This window comes from Prionailurus viverrinus, chromosome B4, assembly GCF_022837055.1.
Source record: "Prionailurus viverrinus isolate Anna chromosome B4, UM_Priviv_1.0, whole genome shotgun sequence".
NCBI classification, from domain to species: Eukaryota; Metazoa; Chordata; class Mammalia; order Carnivora; family Felidae; genus Prionailurus; species Prionailurus viverrinus.
The window spans coordinates 123,783,138-123,797,701 of record NC_062567.1 but is presented as its reverse complement, the minus strand read 5'-3'; the positions used below and the strand labels follow the sequence as shown (position 1 = coordinate 123,797,701).

Here is a 14,564-nt window from a genome sequence, read left to right as displayed (position 1 = left end):
GCATCTGTAGCTGAGAAAGTGCCAAACCACACACCATAGGCAAATAGCCAATTTAGCAACCAAAGTCTAACACAGGACTTGGCACACAGGAATTACTGAAAAATTATTTGTAGACTACAGAGATCTCTACTAATATGCCAAGTACATCCAAGTCTGGGGTGGGTGAAGTAAAAAGAAGAAAATCTCAAATGATGGAATGAACTTTCATGTTCATATAAATTTATTTCATACCATAAACTGGCTCCACAAGCAATATTTTCCAAACCAGTAACATTTTTTTATGTTCCCCTCCAAAGGAATATATAAGATAATCAAGAATGCTCAATTTTATAGAAAATAAATGATTTCGAAAAAAGTATCTATTGGTCTTTGCTTATGCCACTAATCACATTACTATAGAAAGATATATAACATATGTTATATAATTATAACATATTTTATATTTTATTTTTTATTTATATTTAATAACATCTATTTTTTTAAATGTTTGTTTATTTTTGAAAGAGAGACGGAGTGTGAGCAGGTGAGGGGCAGAGAGAGAGGGAGACACAGAATCTGAAGCAGGCTCCAGGCTCTGAGCTGTCAGCAAAGAGTCTGACACGGGGCTTGAACCCACAGACTGCAAGATCATGACAAGAAACGAAGTCAGATACTTAACTTAACCAACTGAGCCACTCAGGCGCTCCTATAATTATCATGTTATTAAATCATTATAATCTATAATAGAAAAGTTTAAAATACAGAATAGGGAAAGAAAAATGTCATCTACAATAAACAAGAAAAAAGTTTAAAATACAGAATAGGGAAAGAAAAATCAGATAGCCACCATTTAGCAAATTTCTTTATAGTCATTTTTCTTTGAACAGTTTTTATTACTTTTGCATGACTGTGATCATCCTGTATAAATACTTTTATATCCATTTTTTTTTCACGTTAAACATTACATTGAGATTCTGCTGTATAATTAGGAGAATACCAAATTCAAAGTCAAACAATATTGTACAAGTAACGGGAATTCTGGCCTCCACTCAATCTCCAAGTTCCCTCCATTTATTTAACAGGTGTTTACTATAGGTGCCTATTTTATGCCACATGCAGTGTTGGGGGCTGAAAATATAAACAAAACTAAGCCAGAGTTCTTGTTCTCAAAGAGTTCTCAACTCAGCAATTATCCTCTGCCATTATAGAAAATGGGCTTATCTGTGTGAATTTAAAGCTAATGACATAAATGCTTGAAATTTGGCTATTTTCAACTTCACTCTTTTAAGGAAAATCACTATATACACAAAGATTTATCTCAAACAACAACTGAGGTTTTCCATATTTGATATAGCTGTATTCTTATCTTTCAGGTAAAAGAGCTGCAATTCTTTTACTCATTTTATGACATGTATTTTTCAACATTTAGTGCAATTAGCACTCTATTGGACTTGAGATGAGTTGTGTTTTAGAAGCCAGTATAAGAGCTTTCATTTCCTCTGATGTAAATTTCAGATTATTCATCATACTTCCCCCCATCCTACCTATTTGCATGATTGATATATTTGTTTATGTGCAAATAAACAACCACAGCCTAGAGGTAGAGGAAGGAATGCAAATACTTCAATAAGTACAGATGCTTATAACCAAATATACAATGATCCACATGCACCTGGAACTATTTACATTATATGTAAAATATAACAGTTGTATCTGACTTTACTTCTCTGGAAAATCTTAAGCACTCCTTTTTGCTAATTTTCTTTGCTACTTTCCAATTTAAGTCTAGTTGCCTAAATGGTGTCTCAAAGAATTAAATAAGAGATAAAACAAGGTATTGAGTCATAATTTCAAACCTTCTGAAATATACAGTCAGAAAATCTATTCTCTATTTGAGGATCCACTACTTACTAGTCACGGGAGTGTTAGCAAGGTGTCATTAATGTAAGCCCCAGTTTTCTTATCCATAAAATAGGGATGGTGATATTCACACCATACTTACAGCATTAGTGCATTACTGTTGCAAAGCAAATCTTTGTAAAAATGCAAACACTACATAAGTGTTAGCAATTAGGTCTAAGGATCATTAATATATAACCATTTCTTAAAAAGCTCATTATAACCAAGTTTTATTTATTTTTTTTTTTAAAAAAAATTTTTTTTTTTTTTCAACGTTTATTTATTTTTGGGACAGAGAGAGACAGAGCATGAACGGGGGAGGGGCAGAGAGAGAGGGAGACACAGAATCGGAAACAGGCTCCAGGCTCTGAGCCATCAGCCCAGAGCCTGACGCGGGGCTCGAACTCACGGACCGCGAGATTGTGACTTGGCTGAAGTCGGACGCTTAACCGACTGCGCCACCCAGGCGCCCCCCAAGTTTTATTTTTTGAGAGGCTCTGTCTGTTCCCTTACATTTACTTCTAAGTTGTCATAAAAGTTTTCAGACGAAAGGTATTGCGTTTTTCAGGAAGACAGCACCTGTAGTTTATCGAAAGGCATGATGCTATTACCAAAAAGCTGTTGGCAGAAGGCTCCAGAGACATGCTTAGGAAAGAGGAAAAGAGAACTAGGGCAGCAAAACAAACTGGACAGTAACTTGAGTTCCTCCAGGGTTAATGTGGAGGCATGCCTACTAGTCAATGTCTCTCTACACTGAGAACCTAAAAAGCTGTTAGGATGTGGATCCTTTAGAGCATTTCAAGTTTTTAGGGCCTTAGACATGAAAAAGTCACTAATGATTTTAACACTTGGAGACTAAAATGATTTTCTTTACCTACGCTCTGCCATAGCTAGCTAGGTCCCTAATTTGATTAAAAAAAATTTTTTTTTTAATGCTTATTTATTTTTGAGAGAGAGAGAGAAAGAGAGAGCGAGCACATGTGTGGGGGAGGGGCAGAGAGAGAGAGGGAGACACAGAATCTGAAGCAGGCTCCAGGCTCTGAGCTGTCAGCACAGAGCCCTAAACGGGGGACCCACCTCGCCACTGCAAAATCATGACCCGAACTGAAGGCGGACGCCCAACCGACTGAGCCACCCGGGGTGGGGCCCCCTGGATTTGTTTATTATCAGACCTCCCAGGAAGCAGAAATCTACACACTATCACTGCAAATAACAGGAGTATAGGAGTTACTGTCTCCAAAGACCTAGCAGGCAGTAAAAGACAATACTTTGAAATGTTAGGTTTTGCTACAATCTTACAGAAAATACACATGCTTTATTAACAACTGAGTGGGAAATTATTCTCCCTCAACTGAAACTTATATGAAATGGGGGGAATCCCTGTCTTAATGTACTTACTTACTTACTTATTTTTAAAGTTTATTTATTTTGAGAGAGTTCCCCACACCCCTCCCCTTGATGTGCACAGGAAGGGGAGGGGCTGAGAGACAGGGAGAGAGAGAATCCCAAGCAGGCTCCACACTGTCAGCACAGAGCCTGACTAGGGGCTCAATCTCACAGACCATGAGATCATAACCTGAGCTGAAATCAAGAGCTGGATGCTTAATGACTGAGCCACCCAAGCACCACCTAATGTACTTATTTAAACCAGTAAAAGTACTATCAAAGATTCTAGTGTCAGAGCCCCAAGACACAATGAATCAACAGATATAGTATGGATTCTCTCAAATAAAATCAAAATAGTAGCTGCCTCCCTCACCTGAATACCTATCATGAGTGTGTAAAAAAAATAGGTTAACACCTTGCTTTTTTCCCCCACTTAACTCTCTGTCCCATTAACACATACCTGTCTCTCTCCTTCTCCCCCTCCCCTTCTTCCTCTCTTTCCTACATCATAATATTCCATTATGCAGATGCACCCTAGTTCTTCAAATACTCCCTGATTTCTGGAGACTTGTTTGCTTCTAATCATTTGCTATTATGTATAGTGCTTCAATGAAGCTTTGCTTACCTGGTTCTACCTATCCACAAAATAGATTTCTAAAAGTGACATTGCTTGGCCAAAGGGCAAAATGCATCTATAATTTTGGTAGATAGTGCCATTTCTGTTCCATACGGATTGTGGCCATTTTGCACTGCCACCAAATGTGAGTACTTATTTCCTGAAGATCATTTATAAAAATACACATGCCTGGATTCCACCTCCCAAATTCTGACTTAGGAGATAAGGAGTCAGGCCTGAGTAGGCCTATCTTGAAAATGCTCTCCAAACAGCGTATCTCTAGTTGAGAATCCATTCTACAATGCACTCTAGTCTTGTTTACATTGTTCAAATCCAAAAGAAAATGTTTAACCTCCAAAGTTTATACCCCGTGTCACTCATTCAATAAATACTTTTTGAGTACCTATTATGTGCTGGGCACTCTAGATGTCAAGGATATAAAGATATATAACAGTATCTATCATTAGAGTTTGCAGGGTGTAACAATGAGAAATGTCAATACATAATTAAGAGACAATATATAAGTATAGTGTTAGAGATATACATAGAATTTTATGGGAACACTGGAGAGGTACTTCGCCCTGACAGAATGCTAGAGGAGGCTTCCTGAAGGAGGTGCTCCTAGAGCTGAGTAAGAATTAACCAGGTAAAAAGAGGAAGAGGTATACAAGAAGGAGAGGGCATTCTAGGTAGAAAACAACATATACAAAGTTAGGAAGTAAGAAACAGAAGGGATGTGTATGTATATACAGCTGAAGCATATTGCTAAAGCACAAAATACAACAGAGAATAGTAAGCAATAGGCTGCGAAAGTGGGCAGAGATCAGATCACTGCACATGTAGTATACCATGTTAAGATACTTGACCTTATTCTCTAGGCAAAGGAAGTCACTCAAGAGTTTTAAGGATGGGAATGACAAGATCATGTTGTTTTAGAATTATGGACAATGGACTGAAAGGGCATATAACTGGAAAAAGAACGATTAGGAAACTGGTACAGAACTCAGATGAAGGCTTGCATTAGGGCGGGGATGAAGGAGAGAGTGTACTAAAGGAATCTTAAGAGGTAAAATGAGCAAAATGCAGACATTAGGTAGGGGTGGAGGTAAATAAAGGGATGATTTCAAGGTATTATCAAACCACTTCCAACAAAGTACTGGATTTAAGCTATTTTTTCAGCAGCAGTGATAGGTTTACACTCAATCATGCCCTCTCACTTGGGTCTTGACATTTGTAAGGTCAGGGATAGATGTATGGGGCTGAGCAAAATGCTCGTGGGGAATTGGTAGCCTTCTCCTTTAGCATCATGCTCTAATCAGCTAAGCAAAGCAACCACAGGCAACCCCAACCGGCAAACATAGCATTATATGACCATATCTCAGATGCACCCTTTCTTATAATAACTCATCTACTGGCAAGTCTCTTGACTCCCATTTTTCTCTATGCCTGTTAAGTCAGTGACCGAGACAATTGCTGACAACACAAATAACTGCCAGTACAGGGAACAACGTGTAGTTGAGGGGCAGCAGCATCAACAGCTGCTTTCCCAAAACTTAAGCCAAAGCCAAGTTTCACAACATCAACAACACGTTTTGGGCAATCTATAGGTCTATTACCAAATAAAGTCAAGCTCTGGAGGTGAGAAGATACGGAGAGAGTCCCCTTTGAACTGTTCCCATTCCCCTGATTTACGCAAGCATAATGGTCCTGTGGAGATGGAACAGGAGAAAAGTTGTGTGTAATCCATACTAACCTTGGTACTTGTCTTTTTCTCAGTTCCTAAAAACAAACTGAAAGGAACCCAAAAAACTAAACAATCATCAGATAAAAACAAGTTCACTGTTTAGAAAGTCCATGAATGAAACACACACATACCCCCCCGCCCCCACACACACGGTAACACCAAGGCTTACCTTTCTTTTATCTTCATCTGTTGATTCAAATTTGAAAGTAGCCCTATGCTGAGGGGGGGAAAAAAGGGAAACAATGTCATTTTAAATACACGGAGTTTTAATTGCAGCTATATTTAAAAGGTATCTTTGTAAAAATCTTGCCTTTCCATATCGTATTTCAACACTCGTACTGAAGCAAGAGAGATAGGCATGTAAGCAAATAATTATAAAGCAGTGTGAAAGACTACAGCAGAAAAACAGACAAAAGAACATAGAGTACCAAGCCACTAACTCTACCCAGGAAGATCTGGAATGCTTTGCATAGAGTACAGAGCATCTGAACTGGACCTTGGGGGATGAATAGGAGTTTTCCAGGAGGCAAATGGAAAGCACTCTACAGACAGAAACAAAGACTCAGATATGGTGAAATGGTATGATATATTTGTGAAATAAACAGCTCTGCCGGAGTGAAATATAGGACATGTGAGGGGATGGGAGAGTAGAGAAAGAAGAGAATGGAAAAGTAAACTGGACAGAAATTTGGAAGGGTCTTCCAATGTTGCTGAGTTTGTACTTTCTTTTTCATATGCACTAAGAAATGATCAGGGAATTGTAGACAGGGAAGAGATTTGATAGACTGGTATTTCAGAAAAGTAATTCTGTAAGAATTAAGGTTTAAATTATGGCTCTACCACTAATTAGCAGAGCAAGTAACAAAATCTCTATCAATGGATTTCTCATGTGAATAGAGGGGATACCTAGTTCTCTGAGCTGCTGTTAGGGTTAAAACAGCAAAGGCATATATATATACCATCTCAGTGCCTGGCACATAGTAAACACTCAGTAAATATTAGGATTATAATGATTATGACGCCAATGATATTGAGGAAAAAAATAACCAGAAGCGAACAAAGTGTCATGACTCTCCTGAGATGATTGGCAACACTATATTTTCCACTCTGTAGCTTAAACAGAGGATGGAGTAAGTTGACTTGCCCACAGCCACAGAAACAGTGATAGGACCCAAAAATTGAGCACAAAATTTCTCATTCTTTTCTCAAGTTTTATTCAGGGGAACCTAGTGCTCTTATGAATCTTGACTTTTCCTTTAAAAGCAATCTCCACTGAACATCTTTGTTTTGTGTTTGTTTTTGTATTTTTCTCATTGGTCACACTGACATTTATTAGCAACTCATCAGGAGTTAAGTACACAAAGTACTAAAGATATCATCATTACAGGTGGTTCTGTGTCGTCAGCTTTGCAGAAGAAGCAATTTTTGAAATTAAGTGAGATGGAGAAATGCTGACAGAGAAGTGGTTCTGAATGTAAGAAATGGTCAGAGGGAAGACTGAGGTAAGAAAGAAGGGTTGTTTGAAGAAACTGAAGAGAGGCTGCTTCACATATGGTTTGCAAAACAATTAAAATAGATGATGTTAGGTGGTTAGATGGCTTGGATTTAAAAATTTATACCTAAACTGGCAGACAGGTGATAGGCAACCAAGGAAGACAGAGTTAGGTGTGAACAGTACAGCATTCTGGGAGAATATTTTGGGCTGTTGCTTTCAGGCCAGATCAAAGGAGAGAGCAAGACTGAGGACATAAAGCCTTCTAAGAAATGGGCATCAATAATCCAGGTGCAAAATTGCTGGCAGCAGTATAAATTGACATAAACTTTAAAAGGGAAAGTAATTTGGCAACACATACAAGAAAACATGAAGATATTCACATCCTTTCACTCAGAACTTCTACTTGTAGGAATTTATCTTAATGAAATCATCCAGAAGGAGAGTAAAGTCATATATGTAAGCATATTCACTGCAGTGTTATCTAATATTATGGAAGAAAGAGACAACTGAATATCTAACAACAGGAGACTGATGAAATAAACTGCTGTGCATCCACCTGATAAAATATTATATTGCAATAAAAAAAAAGATGGCTAAAAATCTCTGTTAACAACATGGAAAATTACTTATAATGGCATCAGTGGAAAAATAGTAAAACACCAAGCTAGGTGTCTACAATGACAGTACCTACATATGTATACGGATGCATTAAAGGCTTGAGTGTTGAAATGCAAAAATAAAAGCAACTGGGGGGCACTTGAGTGGCTCAGTCAGTGAAGCGTCTGACTCTGGATTTCAGCTCAGGTCATGATCTCACAGTGAGATCAAGTCGTACATTGGGCTCCTGCTGACAGCACGCAGCCTGCTTCAGATTCCCTCTCTCCTTCTCTCTCTGTCTCTCCCCTGCTCATGCACACTCATGCGTGCTCTCTCTCTCAAAATAAATAAACCTTAAAAAAATAATAAAAGCAACTGTAGAGTGAAATATCTGGTGATTTTTTTTGACAAAATCATTGTTGGTGCAGTATTTTTATAATTAAAAGGGAAATATTAAAAATAAAAGATAAACCAATGAATGAACAAGGAAAGAAAGAAAAAAGGAAGAACAAGTTGTAAATCTGAAGGTTATAACTGGGGAATTTATAGACATGAGGTTTAGTAAAAACTAACTCTAGATAAAAGATAAAGAAACAACAGACATCAGGCTAAGGTTGTAAACTGAAGCTTAGTAAAAGTCCAATACAAATGAAAATAAATTGCACTTAGAAACCAAAAAAGCTATGGCTTTTTTGCCATTATATGTGAAATATTAATTCCATAAATTATCTGCAATAAATGAACCTAGTCGCCAATACAGTGGTTCTCCTCAACTTTGTCTGGCATCTATGATAAAGGCATAGAGAAATAAATCATCTTTTGGAAAGATTTTCATTAAGTTATAAAAATATCTTTTAAACAGTTTCCATGTAGAATTAATCTTTCATGGTGAAAAAAAAATTTTTTTTAAAGATTTAAATGTTTATTTATTTTTGAGACAGAGAGAGACAGAGCATGAACAGGGGAGGGTCAGAGAGAGAGGAGACACAGAATCAGAAACAGGCTCCAGGCTCTGAGCTGTCAGCAGAGAGCCCGACGCGGGGCTCGAACTCACGGACCGTGAGATCATGACCTGAGCCGAAGTCGGACACTTAACCGACTGAGCCACCCAGGCGCCCCTCATGGTGAAAATTTTGAATAGTACCAAGGACTAAATTTTCTGTTGCTTTTAAATGCAAGGCTGATCCTCTCATAAAACCACAACGTTACCAAAAAAAAAAAAAAAAAAAGAAAGAAAGAAAGCAAAAAAGAAAGAAAGAAAGAAAGAAAGAAAGAAAGAAAGAAAGAAAAAAGCTTTCAAAAGCCCTAACTAGCATGAGGGCTTAAAAAATTAGAAAATATACTGGCATGTGAAGCAATACAAATTGAATTTTGAATGTGCCAATCTATTCAGAAGCTCAACCCCCCAAGATTGTTTGGATCCAAAGATGTTGGCTTCTCTAAGGCTGGTTTCTTTTATACAACTTAGATCATACCTAACCTATTCAGTACTTCTAACCCTTACTCTCTCCTTTCTAAGGCTGAAAGAGAAGGGAAGGGGAACTAGCATTTCTGGCTATAAATACCTTTATAGAACTGCTAGCCAACAGTCAACCACCTCACCTTCTTTATGTGCTTAATTTCCAGATGAACAGGAGCAACAAGTCAAATATAAACTAAAGAGTAAAACCATTGTTCAATTTAGAGACCAAGTAAACTAGGAACAGCTCTGTGACACGCCAGACTCACAAGGACTCCTCCCCATAGGTTTTTATATCCTATGAGTAGGCTCTAAAAAGCTCAGGCTCAGGAGGCAGACAGCAATGGGTTTGAGTCCAGTCCAGCTGCTTACTAAAAGTGTGACCTTGGTCAAGTTATTCAACTTTACTACCTGTCAGAGTTTCCTTATCTTTTATGTATGGCACCTTGCACATAGCAGGTGTTCAGTAAGTGGCCACTATTGTTATTATAGCATGGCCTATGATGTGGCATCTGGCCAAATACCTATTAGAGAACTAGGAGTTATTTCATATTTCAGAAGATACACTCAAAAGTACTGATACAAGGGAATTAGCTTAACCGGGGTGGTGTGTGTGTACATGTTGTGCTGTATTTCACAAATAGAGGTTACTTCTAGAACTAAACACCAGTAACTGAGGTTATAGAATTTCAATCTGGAAACAAGAACAAGGTATAACAAAGGAACAGCTCACTAAACATGCTCCTCTGCAAAAATGTGTGGAATGAGCTCAGAGTCGGAACTCAACCCCAAAGTGGAAAGCAAAAAGTCTTCTTACATGGTCCAGTATATTTACATACCCTATTCAAATGTGTAGACTGTATTTCTAGAACTGTCTCAATATTAGGTCCCGATCAATGAAGACCTCACTGCTATCAGTGTTATCTTCCTCTCTTATGAGGACTACTCTTGGAGACCTACCTGATTGTATCTGAAATAACTTTTGCCTTTAATTTGGCCATAAATTTGCCACATTTCCAAAACGAAATCCTGTTGGAGCTTGTTATAAGGTAATTATATGCCCAGGTGGCTTTTAAGGCTATCAAGCCATCTCTCTGGCTATCATTATAGTTGATGACTCTAGGCCTCAGTTTCTTCACCTATTAACTGAAGGGGATAGATCCAATTACCTTTGAGAGTCCTTCTAGTCTAAATAACTTGTGATTCAAGGAACTAAGATATTGTACACCTCAGAGCCCTTGATCACTGTTTGTTGTGATAATCATAATGATGGTAACCAATCTCTCTATTAAATCTGTATCAGAGCAGGCCCTGAAGGAGGAGGAGGAGCTTGGACAGCCTAGACTAGAACAATACATACCTCCCATAATTAACAGCTCATTCTATAACTAGAATGGAGGTGATTAGGACCCAACAGTAACCAAAGAAAGTAACGTACTGGTCCTGAACACCTTTTGCTCTTCTGTGCTCAAAAACACAGAATAGACAGCGTAAAGGCAACATGAACCTACTTCTAGCTATGTGCCCTTGAGCTCATAGTCACCTTGTCTTTATGAACCTCAATTTCCTATTCCCCTTGCAAAAGAGAATACTTCTATCTCCCTCGTAAGTTTTGATATAAGAGGATTAGATGTGATGATATGTGAAAGTGCTTAGGACAGATAATACATAGTACATAGCAAGCACTCAATAAAGGTTAACAGGTGAATTGAGACAAATGGAAAAGATCAACCACTCTTCCTATTTGTTTTTTAATACTTTCCTATGTTGGGTCAACTTGTATTATGCCCTCGAGAAACAGACAAGTTTAATTTTTCCTGGGATAGTAGATCTTCCCTCTCCCCAGGATAACAAGAGTCAGTGAATGAAGCAAGAAGGCTCGAAAATTACAGTCTCTTTAACACAGAAATTAGATGTTGTTACCTGGAGCCAGATAGGTAACTGTGGCTCTAAACATGGTACAAGGTATTTTGCTGCCCGTTAGAAAATGTAAGGGTCAAGGAAAATGAGAAGTTATGGAGTATACTCCCCAATTATTTTTATCAGGCTAAATCAACTCAGTGCTACATGTTTAATTCGGCCTTTGTTGTTCTAAAGTTAGGGGTTCTTCTTCGGTGCCAGGCACTGTTTCAAGGGCTTTAGACATATAACTCATTTAATCCTGACAACAAATCTATGATGTAGGTACTATTATTGTCCCTGTTTGACAGGTAAGGAAATTGAGGCACAGCAAAGTTAAGTTAACTTGTCTGAGGCTACATGGATGGTTAAGTTGAAGATCAGAGTCAGGCAGTCTGGCTCCAGAGCCTGTGCTATGGCCACAAGACGTCTTGAGTACCTTGATCTATTAGAACTATAATTCACTGAGTAAACGCCTCCTAGGTGCCCTGTGCTCAGTGTGCAGCATTAAACTTCAGTTAATTAAAGGTGCATAAGTTAGGTAATATTATCCCTATTTTACAGATAAGGAAGCCATGACCCAGGCTTAAAATAACAAATCCATAGTCATAAAGCCAATAAAAGGAAGATTTGAACCAAGATTTATCTGACTCTAAATTCTACCTTCTTTCCACCATCTTGAGCCATTAAACATGCTCCTCTGCAAAAATCTGTGGAACGAACTCAAAGAGTCAGAACTCAACCTCCAAGTGGAAAGCAAAAAGTCCTCTTACATGGTCCAAGATATTGACATATCCTATTCAAATGTGTATACCATATTTCTAGAACTGTCTCAAATTCTGGCTTTATTAGAGAAATAAAGTAGCATAAAGAACCTCCTCCCCTAAACAATGACCCAATCACTTTCTCTGTACATGATTCATTCCTGTTCTTGGTTGGACTCCTCAATGCCCCACAATCACCTCTCATTCTAAACATTTCTCAAATCCATTTTTTCCAGGTAAGAAAAACAAAGCGCACAGTGTTCAGCTACTTTTTCAGGATCTCAGACTCCATATCCCATAGAGCTGGGCAATTTAATTCCACCTCCCCATTCTTATTGCCAGACCACCGCAATCATACTTTCCCTTCCTATTCATCTGCCTCCAAGGTCTCTCTCGCCTTGAGGAGCAAAGCCCCACCAACAACATGAACCTCAGCTATTTTCTTGGTATGCTAGCCCTACCATAATCAGCATTAAACAGGAGCGCTCTTTTCTGAAGGAGCTGACTGACCCGGTTCACATCAAGTCAGAGCATTCTGAGGCTTGGCCCAAAAACTACTTCAGGAATAGCATCTTAAATAATATACACTGGGCATTACAACTCTAAAAACATTCCCAGTGTGAAAGGGGAGCTGGAGATGTCCAGAACTTAAGCTCTGATAGCAGTTGGCCAGGAGTGGTGTGCGGAAAGCAACCTGGAGGGAGATCAAGGAGGGGAAGAGGTAGACTCAAGGAAGCAAATCTGGAGTTCTAATCAGTTTAGTCTTGGAGGGAAGGAGAAATATTGAAGAAGGTGGTAAGATCCAGTTAGAGGTTTTTCCTCCTCCTGTCCCTAAAGAAGAAAGTTCCTACTGATTGCTAGATATCTGGCATATAGTAACTGCAAAATAAATACTAGTTGATTCAACACTATTTCTTTCTTTTGAGCATTAGTTTGTAGCTGCCTCTGATCTTTTTTTAAATCAAGTTAAATGAATATCATCTCCGTAATATGAACACCCATGTATCAAGTGAATTTCTCCCAAATTAGGCAGATATGCAACAATAAAGCATATTAGAAAGTGAAGGAGATGGGGCGCCTGGGTGGCTCAGTCGGTTAAGCGTCCGACTTCGGCTCAGGTCATGATCTCACGGTCTGTGAGTTCGAGCCCCGAGTCGGGCTCTGGGCTGATGGCTCAGAGCCTGGAGCCCATTTCAGATTCTGTGTCTCCCTCTCTCTCTGCCCCTCCCCTGTTCATGCTCTGTCTCTCTCTGTCTCAAAAATAAATAAACATTAAAAAAAAATTTTTTTTAATAAAAAAAAAAAAAAAAGAAAGTGAAGGAGCTAAGATACGAACAGAACTGAATCCATCCATCCATACTCCCAAAGAAAGTAGCATAGTACTGTAGAAAGAGCAATTAGAAAACCGAGATTGGAATCTTAGCCCCATCTCTCAACGGCAACATTATCCTAAATGTCATTTGTGAAATGGGGAATACTACCACTTCCTCACAGGGTTGTTGGGGAAGGTTCGATGGGAATGAAGGTATCTTATTTTGGGATCTTCTCCACCCAGAGCAGAACTGGCACCCTGGCAGGTCAATCGTACAAAGTGTAATAAAGCGCAGTGGTGGGCACACAGCAAACACAGAAGGGGAAATTAGGAGTACAAGTCAGTCAAAGGAAGAAAGGCGCTGTCTCTAGGGTACGACTTGGTGTTGAGTGTGTTTTCACAGAAGTGAGTGGTCACTCATCCCTATAAAGTAGTCTTCTAAATGGAAGAATAAAGGTGTGGCGTGCTACCTTTTGAAGTGACCACGTAAAATTCCTGCAAGAAAAAGTAATGGACAGCTAACGGTTCCTGGAGGAACATTCAAAGAAGTGGCTGGGATTTACAACAAGATACCTTTTTACTGCAGAGCTGTAAAGTGGAAAGAACAATGAATGGTTTGAAGACCTAGGCTGGAGTCCCAGCTCCCAAGTATGACCTTGGGCAAGTTACTTAACTGATACAGAATCTCAATTGCAAAAGGAGATAAAACCTCACAGGACTGCTGTCAAAATTAAATGAGATACTGGATGGGAAAGCTGTTAACCCGATACAAAGAATAGCTATTGCTACCCGATACAAAGAATAGCTATTGCTAGGAGTCTGAATCTCCCCCCACTTACAACATAGTATGCCCATGACCTTGGCGTGATTTCAGTTCTTAGCACCTCGGTTTTCTCATCTATAAAATGGGGAGGATGACACCCTCTACCCCGTAAACACTCTGAGAATCAAGTTAGACCATATATGAGACCTCAAGCTTTGAAAACTATATAGTGCTATAGGTATAGAAAGAACTGCCACCGTGGCTGATGCGTTTTATGCTTAATCAAGAGCCGTGTTTAAGCACGGAAACACAGATTTTCATGCCATACAGGTGAGGAAGCCTGGCGTGCATTCATGCATTCAAGAGTGGGACACAGGGCACAGACGCACATCTACGGATTCTGGGGGTGTGACTTGCATGCTTGGGGGGGAGAACCGTGGGACAGTCGGCTGGGCCGGAATCAGAGGAGTGGGCGCCAGAGTGGGGGCAGGGGGATGCAGGATGCACGCACGGGAAAGGCTGGGGGCACAAACACGCATGCCCAAGCCGGAAACGTTTTCTGGGGGGAGCAGCGCGCATCCCCGGAATGAGGGGGGTTGGGAGGGATGCGATGTGCAAGCCCCGAGGGCGGCCCGGGGGTGCTCTACCGCA

At 39.4% G+C, this 14,564-nt stretch overlaps 1 protein-coding gene across 6 annotated transcripts in view; it reads right to left on the bottom strand.

Annotated features, from left to right (window-relative positions):
• RIC8B (RIC8 guanine nucleotide exchange factor B) overlaps positions 1 to 14,564 on the bottom strand; it is a 104,558-nt gene that overhangs the window by 89,784 nt on the left and 210 nt on the right. For all 6 annotated transcript variants that reach the window (XR_007153945.1, XR_007153946.1, XR_007153944.1 and 3 more), the window contains exon 2: positions 5,794 to 5,841. Coding sequence is in view for 3 of the 6 variants with exons in the window: in XM_047866681.1 (XP_047722637.1) it covers positions 5,794 to 5,841 (48 nt within the window). In the remaining 3 variants the exon portion in view is untranslated. The remainder of the gene's footprint in view (positions 1 to 5,793; positions 5,842 to 14,564) is intronic.